The sequence below is a fragment of the Pholis gunnellus genome (assembly GCF_910591455.1).
Source record: "Pholis gunnellus genome assembly, chromosome: 11".
Taxonomy (NCBI): Eukaryota; Metazoa; Chordata; class Actinopteri; order Perciformes; family Pholidae; genus Pholis; species Pholis gunnellus.
This window is the reverse complement of record NC_136538.1, coordinates 18,374,527-18,391,925: the sequence shown is the minus strand read 5'-3', so window position 1 is coordinate 18,391,925 and position 17,399 is coordinate 18,374,527. Positions and strand designations below refer to the sequence as shown.

The 17,399-nt window shown below is 42.6% G+C and overlaps 1 protein-coding gene across 2 annotated transcripts in view; it reads right to left on the bottom strand.

The window, feature by feature from the left end:
* akt3a (v-akt murine thymoma viral oncogene homolog 3a) overlaps nucleotides 1-17,399 on the bottom strand; it is a 40,947-nt gene that overhangs the window by 3,505 nt on the left and 20,043 nt on the right. The window contains exons 2-9 of one of the 2 annotated variants that reach the window (XM_079168378.1): nucleotides 16,881-17,006; nucleotides 12,883-12,994; nucleotides 9,440-9,584; nucleotides 8,539-8,691; nucleotides 8,255-8,320; nucleotides 7,439-7,507; nucleotides 5,149-5,271; nucleotides 4,333-4,461 (exon numbers count right to left, since the gene is read on the bottom strand). In XM_079168378.1, the coding sequence (XP_079024504.1) occupies nucleotides 4,333-4,461; nucleotides 5,149-5,271; nucleotides 7,439-7,507; nucleotides 8,255-8,320; nucleotides 8,539-8,691; nucleotides 9,440-9,584; nucleotides 12,883-12,994; nucleotides 16,881-17,006 (923 nt within the window). The remainder of the gene's footprint in view (nucleotides 1-4,332; nucleotides 4,462-5,148; nucleotides 5,272-7,438; nucleotides 7,508-8,254; nucleotides 8,321-8,538; nucleotides 8,692-9,439; nucleotides 9,585-12,882; nucleotides 12,995-16,880; nucleotides 17,007-17,399) is intronic. The other variant, XM_079168379.1, reaches the window with a different exon arrangement.

Sequence of the window (17,399 nt, the reverse complement as noted above, 5' to 3'; positions counted from 1 at the left end):
TCTTTCATCCACTCTCATGCGCCTGTTCGCTCACCTCTGGAAGAGCGAGAAAGAGGAAGGAAGAGGAAAAGGGAGGCAGACGCAGGAAGAGATGCGTTTCAGGTGCTTTTGAGGCCTTAATTAACATAATAAGCTTTTTAAAATACGAGTGTGTATGCATGAGAGTGTGCGTGTGTGGTGAGAGAGACAGACAGACAGACAGACATAGCTGGAGAGCAGCCAGAACAGCATATGTTATACATCTCGCCAATAATAACAACATCTCACTCACTGTTAATAATGGACCAGGCAGGGTGGACGCTCAAATACACAGGCAAAGGCACAGATACATGAATGCAAACATGCAAAAACATACTGTACTCACAGAATCATGTTTGGACTATTACAAATTACATTTCAAAACTATACAGCAAATGTCATAATATCAAAGGATTTCATTTTTTTGAAATACACTGACTGAACTAATATCTGTCATTACCAGAAGCGAGATTGATGACACAAACTAAGAAAGACATAGAAGCATACTGAAATGTATCCTAATATTTAAGTACTTGTGCTCTTATCTGACACACGCTTGGAAGCTTTGAACCTCAGATTTTAGGCACATGAACATTTCAATCGTATCAAAAGATGAGAAGGTGGTTCGAGTTTATAAAATCTTTAGCTTTGGATTAAAAACTACCAGTTCTATGGAGGTGAATACCCATGAGCGTGATATTTCTGAATTAATCTATATGACGCCACTTCTAATAAATACATATCATATAATCAAAGTGATACCATCAGCAAATAGTAATTGCTTTTTGGGCACTTGTCAGTGATAAGAATCGAATGTTATGTTGATATTGCAGATCAGCAACACTGCTGGTTAAAGCCCACACTTCTGTGAGAGACTTGTTGTAATTTACGATCGCGACAGGTGCAGGTGAGGTTCTGTTGTACCACTCCAGCTGTGGATTATGTTAAATGTCATTGTGCAATGAGACCAGCTAGGAGAAAACACCAAACAGCTGCCTGCGAGTTTCCACAGCAGCTCAATGCTACAGAAAGCTGGTCATTAACTGACTGAGCTCACACACTCGACACTAAACTGCTAATGATGCAGGCGGCTGCTTCAGCGTGTGCAAGTCAACATGTGCCGGGAAGTGAATAAAAGAGGTATGAGTGTGTGAGTGTGTGTGTGTGTGTATTTTTGTGTGTGCATTACGCTGGTCACCCTGTTGGCAGCTGCAGAGAAAAGCTGGGGGAACGAAGCGCCGCCAGCTCCAGATATACTATTGATTGGTACGGCTGAAGGGATAACACTGGCTTAGACTGCTGGGAGTCTGTCAAGCGCACGCACACACACACACACACACACACACAGCAGATGGAATATTTATCCGTTCTCATCAAATTCATAAAGTTTTGAGAGTGAGGCAAACTAGGAAATGCTTGGTGTTTCATTCTCTGCAGCTTGAGGAGGGACACACACACACACACACACACACACACACACACACAGTGTGCAGTTTATGAAATTCAGAGCAACTTTCAAGGCAGTTTTAAATGCAGATCTACAGGGCTGTGTGTAGAGTCTTTGTACAAAAAGGTACAGAAATGTATACAAAAGCAAGCAGTCCAGTAGGGCATGTATATGCATGTCAGTGTAAGACGGTGCGTGTGTGTGTGTGTGTGTGTGTGTGTGTGTGTGTGTGTGTGTGTGTTCTGGGACCAAAAAAAGTGGTGGCAGCTCGGTTGCAGGCAGGGAGCAGATTAATCCACACAGAGCCAGAATGCTGCCCCACAGCCTTAGGCATGGAGGCATGGGACTGTGTGTGTGTGTGTGTGTGAAAAAGTGTACAGTATGTGTGATTATGTGTATATTTTATTATATCGACAGGACAAATAAATATGACATGGCATTAGAGGTAACGCATTAGATAAATCAGCCAGAGAGAAGAGAAGAAAAGAAGAAAGGGAGAAGAAAGCAGAGGAAAAAGAAAAGAGAAAAGAAAAGCTCTGATTAAAAGCAGCCGTTAGAAAGAAGGTCTTGTCCTGTCCTGGTCCCTATGGGGCAGCCATGTGGCAACTAGATGCTGCTTGCGGGGCAGGGGCTTTGGCAGCCTGGACAGGACTAGATGGGACGGGACAGGCACACACAGCCTGTGGCTGTACCAGCCCAGATACCCAGCAGGCTACTGGGAACACAAACACACACCTCATATACTGGGCACAGTTAACATACACTCACATATGTTGGTGTCACGCAGAGACCTTCCATCTCCAAAGTGTCATCATTTGGATATGATTCATGCGCATGTTCATGTTGAATGTTTTACTAACGGCTGACTGTGCCGCTAGGTTTATGAAAAATGTCGTTACAGTAAAGAACATTAGAATCACAATGCCTGACATAACAAAATAAAACAAAATAATAGATAGGAAAAGTCTGAATCCATCCCCTTTAACACTTAATTAAGAAAATAGTGAAACACTCCATATGTGTTTTCTCTGATACGGGTTTTCTGTCCCTTAACAAGGACTTTCCCACAGCTTATTGTTCATTAATCTTTCTGTATTTATGACAATCCTTGAAACAATTATTCGAAGAGTAATTCACTTTACAGCGTTGTGTTGCTGAGGTATCAGTGTATGAGTGTCTCCGTGCAGACACAAATCCCCTTTATTCACTTCTCATCTGCCCTTTGCAGTGACGGCAAAACATGGGAACTGTCTGAATTTCACTCCTGTAACCCTGAAATATTTTCTCTCCCTTCTCATCTTCCTCTGTCTTCAACCCCCACCTACCCCTCTCTCTTTTTTATCCCGGCTACTTTGCATCTCTGTAACTTGGCTCCGAGCAAACTGTGTTATTTTTACACGCGGGCGGGCGAGCAGAGCGTGCGGGCGGGTGAGTGGCGGCGGCGGTAGTGTAGATTTCCAGGTTTTTTCCGAGCACCTTCCTCCAACCTCGCCCATCTGCCGCCATCTGCCTCGCTTTAGCCTGCACTTTCTACTGCAATCACACACACAGCACACACGCGCACACACATAAATGCACACAGACGCACATCCTGTGAAAAATAACCAACAGCCTCCAATCAGCTTTTGGCACGCAAAGGAAGGGACTCTTAAAAAAAAAAAAAGCACAAAATGCTGCGCCAAATTGTCCTCCATACTTTTTCAAGTGGGATATACACTGTGCCTCTCTCTTCCTGCCTTCATCTCCACATCTACATCTCCACCACCCACAGTCCTGTAACGCTCTCGCCAGTTGATCTGCTGGCCTTCAAGTGAAGCAGCGCTGATGGCTGGACAGCGGATGGCTGCAAAAAAACTATTACAAGAATGTAGTTATTTGGTTATGTGAGCGTGCACGTGTCTGCGTGTGTGCGTGCGTGCCCTTTTCCAATCCAACCAACACCCTCATTCACACGCATAAGCTGCATATTTACTGTTCACCCTTGATATTATGGAAAGTGTTCGCTTGTGAAATCTGCAAATTAAAATGTACATGCATAAATTCCACTGTAAGAAGGTTTCAAACATCAGAGTCCTTACAGAACTCAGGGTATTATGGGTACGGGGCGGTGAGAAAGTACATCACTTCATGACTCAAGGGTACGATGCATGTGTAGATGCCACAGATGCGTTCATGTATTACAAAGTCTCAGTCAGTCTGTTTAGTTTACAGAATGTAACACAGTCCCTGAGATTTATGTCATTTATCAGTTGATTATATTATATTATATTATAGCATCTACATTGTGTTTGTGGATGTGGTCCTCAAATTCATCCCCATTAGGGCACAACGCACACTTCACATGTTCATAATTTAACCAAAATACCTGTACTGTATGTGATCAGATTCCCATGTGTGTAAGAGTAGAGCAGAATATCATCTAACACGTCGATTCAAATTTGATGTTTATTTTGTATTTTACTGTTTTGTTTGATTGAATATCATTGTATTTGGGAAGCAGATGATGAACTAATGCCACATAACTCACCCTAACTCTAACCCTGACCTGACAGTAAATGGTTGTCCCTGTACATATTGCATACTTTTGGTTGTTAAACACCCAGAAATTGAAGGTTATTCTATTATTGTACTCTTAACTAACTGCGCTATAGGACTACATATTGTAAAGATGGGTAATTGGTGGTAAAGATCAAAGCAAGAGGGGAGAGGAAGACTGAAGAAGTGGAAATGGTGAAAGAGATAAAAATATTTTCAGTATTATGATAAAAACATCTTAGGAGGATAAAAGGTAAAGCAAGGAAACGAATAAGCGAGAGAGAAATCAAAACAGAGAAAAAAGAAAACGGATAAGAAAACTAAAAGGTTACCTCAGGTGCGAGGTATTCGGGCGTGCCACAGAAGGTCTTCATGGTGGCAGCGTCTGTGATGCCCTCCTTGCAGAGGCCGAAATCTGTGATCTTGATATGGCCATCCTTATCCAGCATCAGGTTTTCCAACTGGAAGGTAAACAAAACACACATCATATCACAAAACACAACTTTCACCATCAGAAACTGAAACACTGAATCTAATACTTCCTTCTCGTCATTCGTGGCTGAGAATCAACACTTTACAGCTTCTCTTTGCTTTAATACTTTTACTGTACGGTAAGGTCAAAGAAAACCATATCGCATTACCCCACACAGTGGCAGTACACACACTCAGGCAGACGCACACAAATGCAGAGGAGGGAAATAAACTTCAGGCGTGTACTGGAGCCAGTCAACCTTTTAATTTTAATGGCTGAAGTGTTTTTCTCACTCTCTGTCTGCTTTTTCTCCTTTCTGTTTTCTTGGCTGCTGGAAGCAGGGCTGTGGCCAAGGCTGCCAGGCAGACGCTCAGACAGAGCCATCTACCTCTCTACCTCTGTGGCAACAGCACCCCGTCCCTTCCTCTCTCCTTCCCTTCCTGTCTCCACTTCTTTACCGCTTCATGTCTGTGTGAGCTTGTCCCTGTCTCTCTCTCTTTAATTACCACACATCCTGAGCCACTCCTCTCCTCCTGGATGAAAAAACAACAACAAACTGTGGAACACAAGGTGTGTGGGGGGGGGGGGGGGGGCTACAAAAAAAAGTTTTCCCTCAAATATCTGATCCCTCTAATTCATGCCCCCCAACCAGCCTCCCCTCTCTGTTTCTGTTTACCTTGAGGTCCCGGTACACAATCTTGGCTGAATGCAGGTAGTCTAGAGCCGAGACGATCTCGGCGCCGTAGAAGCGCGTGCGCTCCTCGGAAAACACCCGCTCTCTTGACAAATGGAAAAACAGCTGCGGGAGAAGGAGGGAGGAAAAGGGAGGGTGAGAGAGAGGGAGAGACAGAGAGGGCGGGGGGAGGGAGAGAGAGAGAGAGAGAGAGAGAGAGAGAGAGAGAGAGAGAGAGAGAGAGAGAGAGAGAGAGAGAGAGAGCGAGGGGAGAGACAGCAGGGACGGCACAGCAATAATTACTGATTTATTGGAGGAAATTAGCACAACACAAACTGGCTGCCCGCACCATATTGAGATGATAGATAGCGGAGGGGAGGGTGAGCGAGGGGGGGGGGTAGTGTGTAAGGGGTGCGCATGGTGAGGGGCTGGGTAGGGGGGGTGGGGGTGGTGGGGGGGTCTCGGAGGAGGGCGGGTGGAGGCGCTCGGCAGCTGGCGCCTCATCTAGCAGCCCCCCTCACCATGCACACACACTCGCATACCTCTTCCACGTTACCCTCTGGGCGAGGTTGGCACGGTGCTGGCGTGCAGTTCGGCAACGGGGGCCAAATCAAGGGTTTAATCAATACACCAGTCTAGTTAAAGACAGGCCGACCGCCGCTGCCGCCGCCGCCGCCAACACTCCCCCCCCCCCCCACCCACCCACCCATTTCAACTGCCTCCAGTGCAGCACTCATTAGTGGCCTAACTGGCCTTGCCCCCTGAGCCTCTGTCTTCATTTGCTCAATCCTCATATCCATCTTCCTGTTTTTGGCAGGAAGCTCACTTTCGTACTTAAAAAGAGTACGCAACTCGTTTTCTTCACTAGGTGGCGCGACCTTCCGTTTTTTCCTTCATCTTGCCTTTTTAGTCGCTCACCTCACATTCCCTTCATCTCTCTCTCTCTCTCACTCTCTCCCTAGCCGTCAGTTGTCAAGTTGTCACTGTCACACAGCTACACATGTGGCACCAAAATGACGCCAGCCTGCTGCGGCGCACCAGTCAAGTCGTACAAATTACCCATGAGGCCAAGGGGCGCACATCTACCCATTAATTGTTCAGGGAGGTTTGCATATGGCCGCTGGAGTGATGCTCACAGACCACCTTGCTCAAATGGTGTCCGTGTGTAATGTGTGTGTGTGTTTGTGTGTGTGTGTGGCGGGGTGCGGTGAGAGGGGGTAACACGACAGGTGGGCCTTCATCAGTGTACTGGCAGCTGTGACTGTGGCAGGTTTGTAATGGGTTGTGTGTGTGTGTGTGTGTGTGTGGTTGTTTGTGAGGCATGTGTGGTCACAATTTGTCCGTTGAGTACAAATTTGCTGTGTGTTTGTCTAAGTATGTGAGTGTTTGCTGGTGTTTTCTGTATGTGTGTGTGTGTGTGTGTGTGTGTGTGTGTTTGCTCAGGCCTGGCACTGGCTGAACTGCCTAACTATCTGGGAGGGGAGCAGGTGACAGTTACACTGAGGGAATGAACCAAGATTGCAAAAATGGCCCGATTAAAAATCTGAGAAATGGAAAAGTGGGGGAATCCAAACTCATTTCGTCTCCGACTGTCATTCTGGCTATATCTGCCCCATAGGTGTGTTCATAAATAGACACGAGCAGTTGAGGGATGGAGCGGATAAGAGAGACGAGAAGGAAAGCGAGAGGCCAGTTGGTTGGCAAATTAACTGTTAGAAAGCAATCGAACAGTCAAACTTCACACATCTCCACTTACACTATATCTCACCATGTAAAAACTGTTTATTTATCTGTGAGACATAAAAAAAACAAAAAAAAACAGGCAATTGTTTAAGAAACCATCTTTGAAATCATATATAAAAAAACTAAACTAAAAAACCAACAGTATTTTGGTAACGGAAAGGGATACATTATTACTATTCAAAACGCTTGTAATAACCGTGATATATAATTCGTATTTTAGACAAATAAACAAAAGAGCCAAGAAATGTATCTTTTTAAATACTGGTAATGTGTAGCCATTTTGATCTGTTCTCACACAGCTTAGAGTTTACAGTGGGCTAGGTGCTTAATCAATGTCAGTTGGTGTTGTGGTTTAACTGTTTAAAACAGTAACACAAAGATGGGTAACCACATACGGCACAACCATCATGAAAGTGTGTGTGTGTGTGTGTGTGTGTGTGTGTGTGTGTGTGTGTGTGTGTGTGTGTGTGTGTGTGTGTGTGTGTGTGTGTGTGTGTGTGTGTGTGTGTGTGTGTGTGTGTGTGTGTGTGTGTGTGTGTGTGTGTCTTACCTCTCCTCCATTCACATACTCCATGACGAAACAGAGGCGGTCTTTAGTCTGGAATGAATACTTCAATGACTGAAACGAGAATTGTTACAAACCGAGGTTTAATTATTATAATGCATTTACTGACACAATAGTTCTCTCTTGTATTTCTGTGCAGAGGGATAACGTCAATAGCATCAAATATTATTTTTGATTTTCCATAGAAGACATTATGAACTCGTCTTCTATAGACACTCCTTACACAGAGCACAGTGAAGTGAACGAGAGAACCATTTTGTACGCCGCAAGAAGTCTGTTCCCATTCGAGCTAAAACAGCAGGAGCAGCAAAACGTGATCATTCATAGCTTCAAACAGTTCATGTTGCCTATTCCAGGCAAATAGGTGTGTGTGTTTTCTTTCGAGGGAGGAAGCTGCTAAACAAAAGAACAGTTGGTCGGAGTCTCTTTGCGGCTGCAGATGTGAAAGGGGTAAACTCAGATGTGATTGCTCTCACAACAGTGCGTGTGTACGTTAATTTATGTGTGTGTGTGTGTGTGTGCTTTTACAGGGAGTGTGATAGAAATGAGCAGCGGCTTATGTGTGTGTTTGTGTACTTCAAAGACATAGTGTAAAGCTAACAGATGCGGTCGTTAATGTACAACAATTGGGTGTCTAACTCATAATTAGCCTCAAGAGACTCAGGTATGTATAGGATCAATATGCTGTCTGCGTATGCGCTCTTACAGTCGTCGGCACATTTGCATGAACACAGATGTCTGAATCTAAACCGTTTGTGTTGTGTGTGTGTGTGTGTGTGTGTGAGAGAGAGAGGTACTTACAGTGAGAAAGGGGTGTCGGGTGTTTTTCAGTACTCTGCTTTCTGTGAGTGTGTGGGCCACTTCATCCTGCACAGACACGGTTAAAACACTTTCAATCAGCCGAATGAATAAGAACACAGTTGAAGAGCACTCCATGAAATGCAATAAAAACAGCAGATACTGACACCTGACACTGTCCTCAAAATTAAATGTAGTCAGAATAAATAACTGAGTACATTTCAGTTTTATTTAAAACACAGTAAAAAAAAAAAGGTGTAAAGCTCGATCAGTAGACGAACACTAACCTTGGCGATGATGATTTCTTTTTTAAGGATTTTCATGGCGTAGTATTTCCCGCTGGCCTTTTCTCGGACAAGAATTACCTTTCCAAAGGTTCCCTTTCCCAGCAGCTTCAGGTAGTCGAAGTCGCTCATTGTCTTGGGGAGGCAAAGGAATGTCAGCAATTCATCAAATGCCAAATGTTATCTAACCACAAGCAGCCAAGAACTAAATACAAAGAAAGCCTAATTTTGCCTAATATTAATTTAAATCAGGAACTGATGAAGTCAACAAGATTACCAGTCTAACCTGACAGCTGATGCCAACCTTCAGTACTTGATAGACATCAATACTTAGTGCTACGGATACATTTCGATCAAAAAAGTTTCAAAAGCGACAGATCCCAATCATGGCAGTGTTAGTTTAGTCCTTTGCTCTGTTGGTCACAGCGCCATCACATTCAGTAGTGATGTTAATGGTCCCTCTTGGATGACATCTAACTATCTTATTGAAAACTTCCCCTTGAACAACCCTTTGATATATGACAAGATATACATTGAAAAATTGATTTCTACTGACATTTATGAACTTATGCACAATTTAACCCCCTCAAAACCTTTGTGGTGTGAGGTGTAACGAACAGTGGTTTACTTGATGCATCCCGTAGACATTTAACCCGAGTACAGCCTTTGATAAAAACTACATTTACATGAATGCTTTTACTTTGCTTGAAATTGGAATAAAAACAATTCACACCCTTGTTGTTACAGAAGCTATGCCATTAGTTGACACAAGCCTGTGACTCGGAGGATCATCTTTAAACAACGATAAGAAACAGCTGGAATCATTTCTGTATTTTGAGTATTTAGTGTGCGAGAGTGAGTATGTGTTGGTATGTATGTGTGCGCTCCTGTTGTCTGGCGTTACCTTGCGTTTGTGGTGTGTGGTGGAGATGTCCATCTCCTCCTCAACCATGTTGTCGATGTTGGAGGTGGGGCTGCACTGAAATCTTTCCTCCTCTTGTCTCTGCAGCTTGTCAGCCACCATCTGGATGGCCTCTGTCCACTCATCTCTGAGTTTACAACACACAACAAGACAAAGTTCAGGGAAGCTGCATTACCAACACCTACTGTATCCCATCCACTGCTTCTGACACACATTACTGTTTGATTGGATGAAAATGACTGAGACGTGATCCTTTATATTTCCTTTTTTAATGAAATCCAGAGTTCTTCCATGTTAGAAATGCAAAAATAAGTGTTTTTGACAGAAAACTAATCAGAAAACATTTTGATAATCCATTTATCATTTTAGTAATTTTCGAAGCAAAAATATCATGTAGGTCATATGTGATAATAAACTGAATATCATGGCGGGTGGAAGTGGTGGCCAAATAAAACAAGCAATCTGAACATGTCGCTTTGAGCGAAGGGGACTTTTAACAGGCACTAGTCAAAACAATTATCAGATTTTCTTGATTAACGCCCGTTAAGAAGAAAATGATCAGATTAATCAATAAAGAAAGTCATCATTTACAGCCCTAGTCACTTTAAAATAAATTAACATCAGGTTAGAAGCAAAGGAATCATTTGTATCCGTCATATTACTATTGCTACTGTTCCCTGTCTACTATTAGCCTGACTGAGCTTTACTAACAGCCAACTGTAATACATACATACAGTATATGCATACATAAATATAGTAACAATTAACTGAAACTGAAACAATTAATTACACAGGTGTAACATTAAATATTGGTCACAGATTCTCCTATTGGATGGCTAGTGCACTAATTTAACCAGGTTTTTGAAGGCGCTAAGGTGTTTACAATTAACATAAAAGCCTATTTGTTCAACAGAGAGGAAACATGGTCAACTAGAGAATCAACCAAATGAGCGATGATCATGGTGCAGAACTAATGCCTACCAGTCTGTGTGTGTGTGTGTGTGTGTGTGTGTGAATGTGTGTGTATGTCTGCGTGTATCTAAATGTAAATGTACATCCATGCATTAGCAGGAACAATGCATTGTTGTTTGCTAACATTGTTCCTCCCCATTGACTTTCCATTAACGGTGCTGTTCAACATCTGTTGAAATGAAATGTGTGTAGGTTCGATTTTGTGTGCACGTGTGTGTGTGTGTGTGTGTGTGTGTGTGTGTGTGTGTGTGTGTGTGTGAGAGAGAGACCATCATCTGTAGCAGAAGGCCAGCCATGCATCAGGATTTGTAGACACGTTAACTGTATTTAATGATGATGAATATAATGGTTTATAAACGGGGCCAAGCTTCCCTCTGCTCTGAAGAAGAGAAGAGAAGACTGAACTGAAGTTCAGTTTCTTAGATTTCTACGATTTTAACTCCAGAAATTATAAATCTGATTAATTGCACATAAGAGGATCATATAGTTTATCAGTAATATTTCTGATTTTAAACACAACATTAAAATACTGGAAATGTTGGTTCCTCAGGACAGAAATTCTCTCTTGATTTCCCCTCCCACTGATCTTCACTAAAACAGAGTTAATCCTGAGGAACTGTACAATATTTACATGTTAGCAGAAAACACTAAAGAGCCATAACGAAGGTGAACCAAAGATCCTATTCAAATATTCACAAATCCTCTGCTATCCAGAGAAGCAAGCAGGGATTTTAAAGTTTGCACTTTCAAATATACTTACTGAGTGTAAGCCGTGAGGAGATCATAATAATGAAACCTGTTTGACTCCCAAACGATCACCCCTGTGTCTTTTGTTTTGTTTTGAGTTAGATGCCCATATGTTTCCTTGAGGGATCTGGAAGAACATCCCTCTAAACCTAAACAGAGCAGTGTTTTTAAGATCTAAAACCCCTTTCTACTGCAAAGACTTCTGAGTGTACCCTACACACTCCAAAACAAGGGCAAACTCAAGTTACACTCCATCTACAACAATGGAGCACACTCTTTGTGGCACCCACGAGGTGTGTGCGTGCAGCAACATGAAAAGCAATGGGAACTCTCTCAAGGTCAGGCAGCAGATAAATGCTCTCTCTCTCTTGGTTAAAGTGTTTTTTGTGTAATGAGTTTTCTTTTTTTTTTGCTAATGAGAGATAATGGGCCTGCCTACAGTTGGGCACTATGCCAACATGTGCCACCCTCTGCTCACGGCTGGTGCTGTGGTAGTTGGAGTCCTGCCAGCACTGGTACAGTACAACAAATACAGTGACACACACACACACACACACACACACACACACACACAGAAGCACAGACACCCAGTTGTGGCACACACACACACACACACACTTCTTTCCAACCCACTGAAACTTCAATGACGCACACGTCTTGCACACACACTTCTTTAACAAACACACATCTGGAGCTTGCATTTGTCCACTTGCACCTTGTATACACTTGACTTTATAAAATACAGAAAGTTATTAGCTTTGTGTTCTCTACTATGCTTATTTGATCATCTGGAGGCAAAACTATTATAAAGCAACAAATAACAGACAAAGTTGGACAGACAGTTGTAACACACACACACACACACACACACACACACACACACACACACACACACACACACACACACACACACACACACACACACATTAAAACCCGCACAAACTCAAAGGATGCACAGAAGCATCTGTGGTCTTCTGGGCAAAGCTGTTCATTTTCTGGAGATAAACACCTCAGCTCCTCAGAAAGGAACTGAGCAGCTGGAGAATTTATGCCAACGCTACTTGAAAGGTCTCCTTTCCACTCTGTCTCTCTTACCCTCTCTCGTTGCCTCACACACACACACACATAGACCCCCCAAAATAATCTACAGTACAAACCTCCTCACACAAAACCTCTGCCCTTGGTGATGCAGTACTTTTACCCACAATAAATAAATGATATATATTTATAATACTTGAACAGAAATTGTAGTTGAACTGAAACGGAATTAAGTTTAACATCCTCCGCCAAAGTGGAAATTTCAGAAATGCCTCCTCAAATATTTCAAAAGAAAAATAATATGACTTTTGAAACACTTGGGTGTTTTAACTGGCAGGTTTGAACTAGATTGTATGTATATATATAAATATATATATATCATCCAAACTGCTGCTGTGAGATAAACACCAGGCGGTCTATGATAATAAGGGCAGTATGCATTAAATAACCCATTTGTTAAAAATAATCTTAGCTCTAACCTGTACATAAAAAAGCTTATTTTTAACAACAGCTCTGGCTAAATAATACAAATAGCATCTAAACTTGAATAAAGCCAGACTTCACCTGATATACAAGATTGGAGCGCTCATTAGACAGATTTACAGCCACGTTGATAACTGACCAACAACAGGATGCTCTGAGGACTGGGAGTGTTTTGGGTCACTGACCTCTCATCAGGCGAGTCCACATGGAAGGTCCTCTCGATGACTGTGGTCCACTGGAGGCAGCGTATGATGAAGGTGTTTGGCTTCGGCCTCTCCGTCTTCATCAGCTGACATTCTGAAACAGGCAGCCAAAGGGACAGTGCAGTACAATTACAACATTTCTGCACCAAAGAGTCCAAAGAGGGAGAAAGAAAACAGAATCACAACCGTAACCATGTTAAAAGTACTGTTTACCCAGACTTATGAGTAGTTACAGTGTGTGTGTGTGTGTGTGTGTGTGTGTGTGTGTGTGTGTGTGTGTGTGTGTGTGTGTGTGTGTGTGTGAGAGTTGTTTATCAATGTCTTTTATGAGGGTTGGTGGTTTTTTTTTCTCTTCTTTATCAAATTATTGATTAATTGTTTTTAATTAATTTGTATTTCATTCATCATATTCTTCACTCCATCCTGCATGAATGTACATGCAACACAAAGCCTACTGGTACACTTGAACAGAACACAGACATTGGTATTGTTGTTAGTAGTACATTTCCTACAATGACGATTTTTATTTTATATTTACTTTTCTGCTGTGAAAAAGGTCTGTAGTGAAATAACGCAGCCTTACTTCCTGAACTTAAACCGCCCATGTTGCTATTTACTGCACAATTGAGAAAAGATGCAGCTTGGTTTTAAATTTGTTAAGTTTAAAAATAGGCAATAACTTCGGCAGCCACCGATGATTCAAATAAAAGGTGCTTTCGTGTGCCAAGGGATATTATGTGTTGCTGCACAAAATATCCGAAGAGACACATTTCTGTGAAAATGGGCAATACAGTAGGCCATTATTACACAAACGCATAATACAGTACACAAACGCAGAAACGTACGCACACAAAGCCAGATGGGGCTGTGAGCTCGCTGTGGGAAGGAATGCATCTTCATTGTCCCTCAGCAGTCTCTCTGGTTATTGGGGACAAGAGCTGATGTAAAAGAGCATAATGATCCATCTTCTGTACTCTCATCTCCCCCTCTTCTTCTTTGTTCTACATACATCACCCTCCATTCCCCTCTCCCCTCTGTTCTCCTCTTGTCTTCTGTCATTCTCTCCTCCACTCCTGTCCTCTCCCCCCCCCCCCTCCATCCTCGGCTATCCCTTCTTCCAATTACTTTCTGTTTAAGTGTGGCACGGCACAGCACGTCATGGCTCAGCCTAAATATAGACAGGAAGGTTAATGACACCACCACTCAGTTCGTACACACGGAAGACTTTCAATGTAAATTCACACACACACACACACACACACACACACACACACACACACACACACACACACACACACACACACACACACACACACACAGAAGTTACCTGACTCGTGAACATGGCCTGCTGCGCTGCCAGACAACAAGGTCATGCTATGGTAGATGCCAAAAAACACACACACCCACGCATGGATGAACACACACACACGCATGTAAAACTGATATTGAAGTTTGAATGTTAGCTGAAATTGGGTTGTTTGCCACAGCAGGCCATTGTGAAATATGTGTAGCAGTTTAGTGGGAGTATGTGAGTGCATGCATCAGTGTGTGTGTGAGAGAGAGAGAGACAGGCTTGTATGTATGAGTCCCTCTGCAGGAAACAGGCCTGTACCATCTCTGTTCCATCTGACCACTTCTGTTGTTCACACGCACACACACACACACACACACACACACACACACACATATAAACAAACACACACACACATACACGCACACACACACGCCACCTGGCCTCCCAGCTTTGGGCAACAGATGTGGCAATGCCAGTGCTGTGCCAAGCAGCCGGGGCCGGATGTATGGCCTGGCTTGTCCTTCTCACAAACTCTTTTCCTCTCCCCTTTTTCCTCGTTCTCCAATCCTGTCTACGTCTCCTCCTCCCTGTCTGTTCAGCGCTGATGATCCTCCTCTCCTCTTCTCCTCCCTCATCCTCCCTTCCTCTCCCCCATATTTCATCCAAAAAAGCCTCACTCTCTCCAATCCCTCCATCCCTCTCTCCATCTCTCCATCTCCCATCCGTTGCTCTCCCCCATAATCATCCTTCCATCTCTGTCCTCTCTCTTCTTCCTTTCCCCACCCCATGCATCCAATTTTTTTCTTCCCCTGCCCCCGCCGATCAACTCCCATTGCTCATTCCCCACACTTGTCCTCCCTTCCGGACTCCCTATCTTTCGTTCTCCTCCTCTGTCCTTTGATGTACCATTCTTTATCATTTCCTCTGAGGTATCAGCTTGTATTCTATCATTCGTCATCATTTTCTTCTCTGTTTTCACCCTCGTCCTGCACCTACAGTATTCCCTTGTACTCTCACATCTGCCTCCCCTATCGTCCCCTCCATCACCAATCCTCACTGCACTGCTCTGCAGATATTTTCACATAGCACTCCTCCAAAACCATTCAACTAAAACACCTGACAAGATTTAACAGACTAAACCTATTAGAATACAAATAATGATTGATGAGTGTGTCCAAATCTAAGGTACTCTGCAGTATTACAATTATAACTATGAATATATGCAAGTAAATAAAGTGGCATCTGCATCAAACCTTGTGTCAGGAGGTGACACATGATATGGAGTAAACAATTACACAGCATGCATCCATTTATTGTTGTGTAATATACTATGTTTTATGTTTTATCCAGCACAACATTTGTTGTAGAAAGTTATTATCTGATTGATATGTTTAACCAATGCCAAAAGTATAAGTAGTAAAAGTATTACTGTATAAATAGTTTAACTAAGCTTAATGAAATCCACTTTTTGTAATAATGACTAGCGTAATAGAACAGCAGCCGAGTCTGGAGGGAATATAAAACCAAAAACCTGATCTCCTTCAAACATAAACACATAGACTTAGGATTCAGTTCTTAATAGCCAAGAGCTAATAGCAAGGCTTGACCAGCCTTATTGTCTTTAATGTCAAATTAAAAATGTGATGTCAGCCTTCATTTTGTGAGTACTATAAGTTAGTAGCAGGTCAGTTCTGTCTTCGTCAGATTATGGGACAGAGTTGTTGGAGTGAACACCTTTTTTACTCAAAAGATGAACGGCTGGAGAGCTGACGCAACGTTTTTCTGCCAATCTGCATGTATTGTATGAGCAATGAGAGTTGATTCTGGTGATAATGAGACTGAGAGACATTAAAATTAATCTTGTTAACTCATTAGCTGGTTAATTACATATGTCAAAGACGCTGTGGAGCTTGTTAACCAGGTGCAGACAGATGATATACTGGTAAATGGCTAATTAGAGCCCTCAGTGAATTATGTTAAGCATATCAACGCTGTGATGACGGGCAAGATGTTCTGTCACGCCATAAGTGAAAGTGACTCAATAATTGTTGTACCATTTCACCGTGGTTCTGTGTGATGAAACCCCAAGACCATTTCAGCAACATCTCATCGCAATTCACATTACAGAGATGATCAATATAATGATTGCAATGTAATCAATTAGAGGATATAGGCTATTATGTCCTTCAACAGACATCGGTTCATGTCGCTACTGAAGTGTCCTGGAGCAAGACACTGATTCTCTAACACCTATAGAAGTTCTGCTCTAAACTGTAATGTCCCCTGCAGCTGTTCATTACAGCAGGTGTCACAGAATAATCAGAATTGTTAATTATGAGCCTACAGAGAAGCGTGCAGTATATATGGAAAAGATGCAGGTACTTGGAGACACTGCTACTAGTCTCTGACTCTCTCTATACCTGCTTACAGTTTACAGAGTTTTACTGTATTTTTTACAGCAAAGGCGGTAAAATGTGAGTTGACACAACCAAAAACAAAAGAAAGATCCAAATTAGTTCCCTGGGAATCTAAAAGCAGCATTCAACAGATGGGAATCACTAAACATGGGACAGTGTTTTCCCCACTCAATGCTGCTGTTCTGTGTGTATACAATGTATGCAGGTACAATACAGTTAGAGCACAGTGCCCAGAGGGTATTTTGATACATGTGTGATAGGTTACATACTTGCTACAGAGAAGTTATTTAGCGGGTAGGGCAGGTCTGCATCCTGAGGTTTCTCTTTGTAGCCGATGAAAGAGCCGTCTGTCTTCAACAGAAAGTAACGCGGCCGCCAGTTCTTTATGTATTCACCTAAAGAGAAAGATGATGGGAAGATTTAAGTCAAATATGTTCAATCAGACAAACATAAATTCAAATCATGAGGGCAACAGCGATGATGCTGCTGAAGGCAATTGTGCACTCAGGGGCAATGAGGATTATGACGATCATGATGGTATATTGAAAGTATTAATAGCAATAATGATGATGATTTTAAATACAGATTTTATTCCCTTGACGGATAAAAGCCTGTCCACCCAACTCTCATCTGTCCAAAGGATATCACACACACACACACACACACACACACGGTATCTCTATGTCTCTCACAGTGCTTGCCAGATTCAGATCGGATTATCGTGTAAAAAAAATGACAAAAACATGTTTACCAGCACAACAAGCAAACTATCCATGCCAGGAACATCA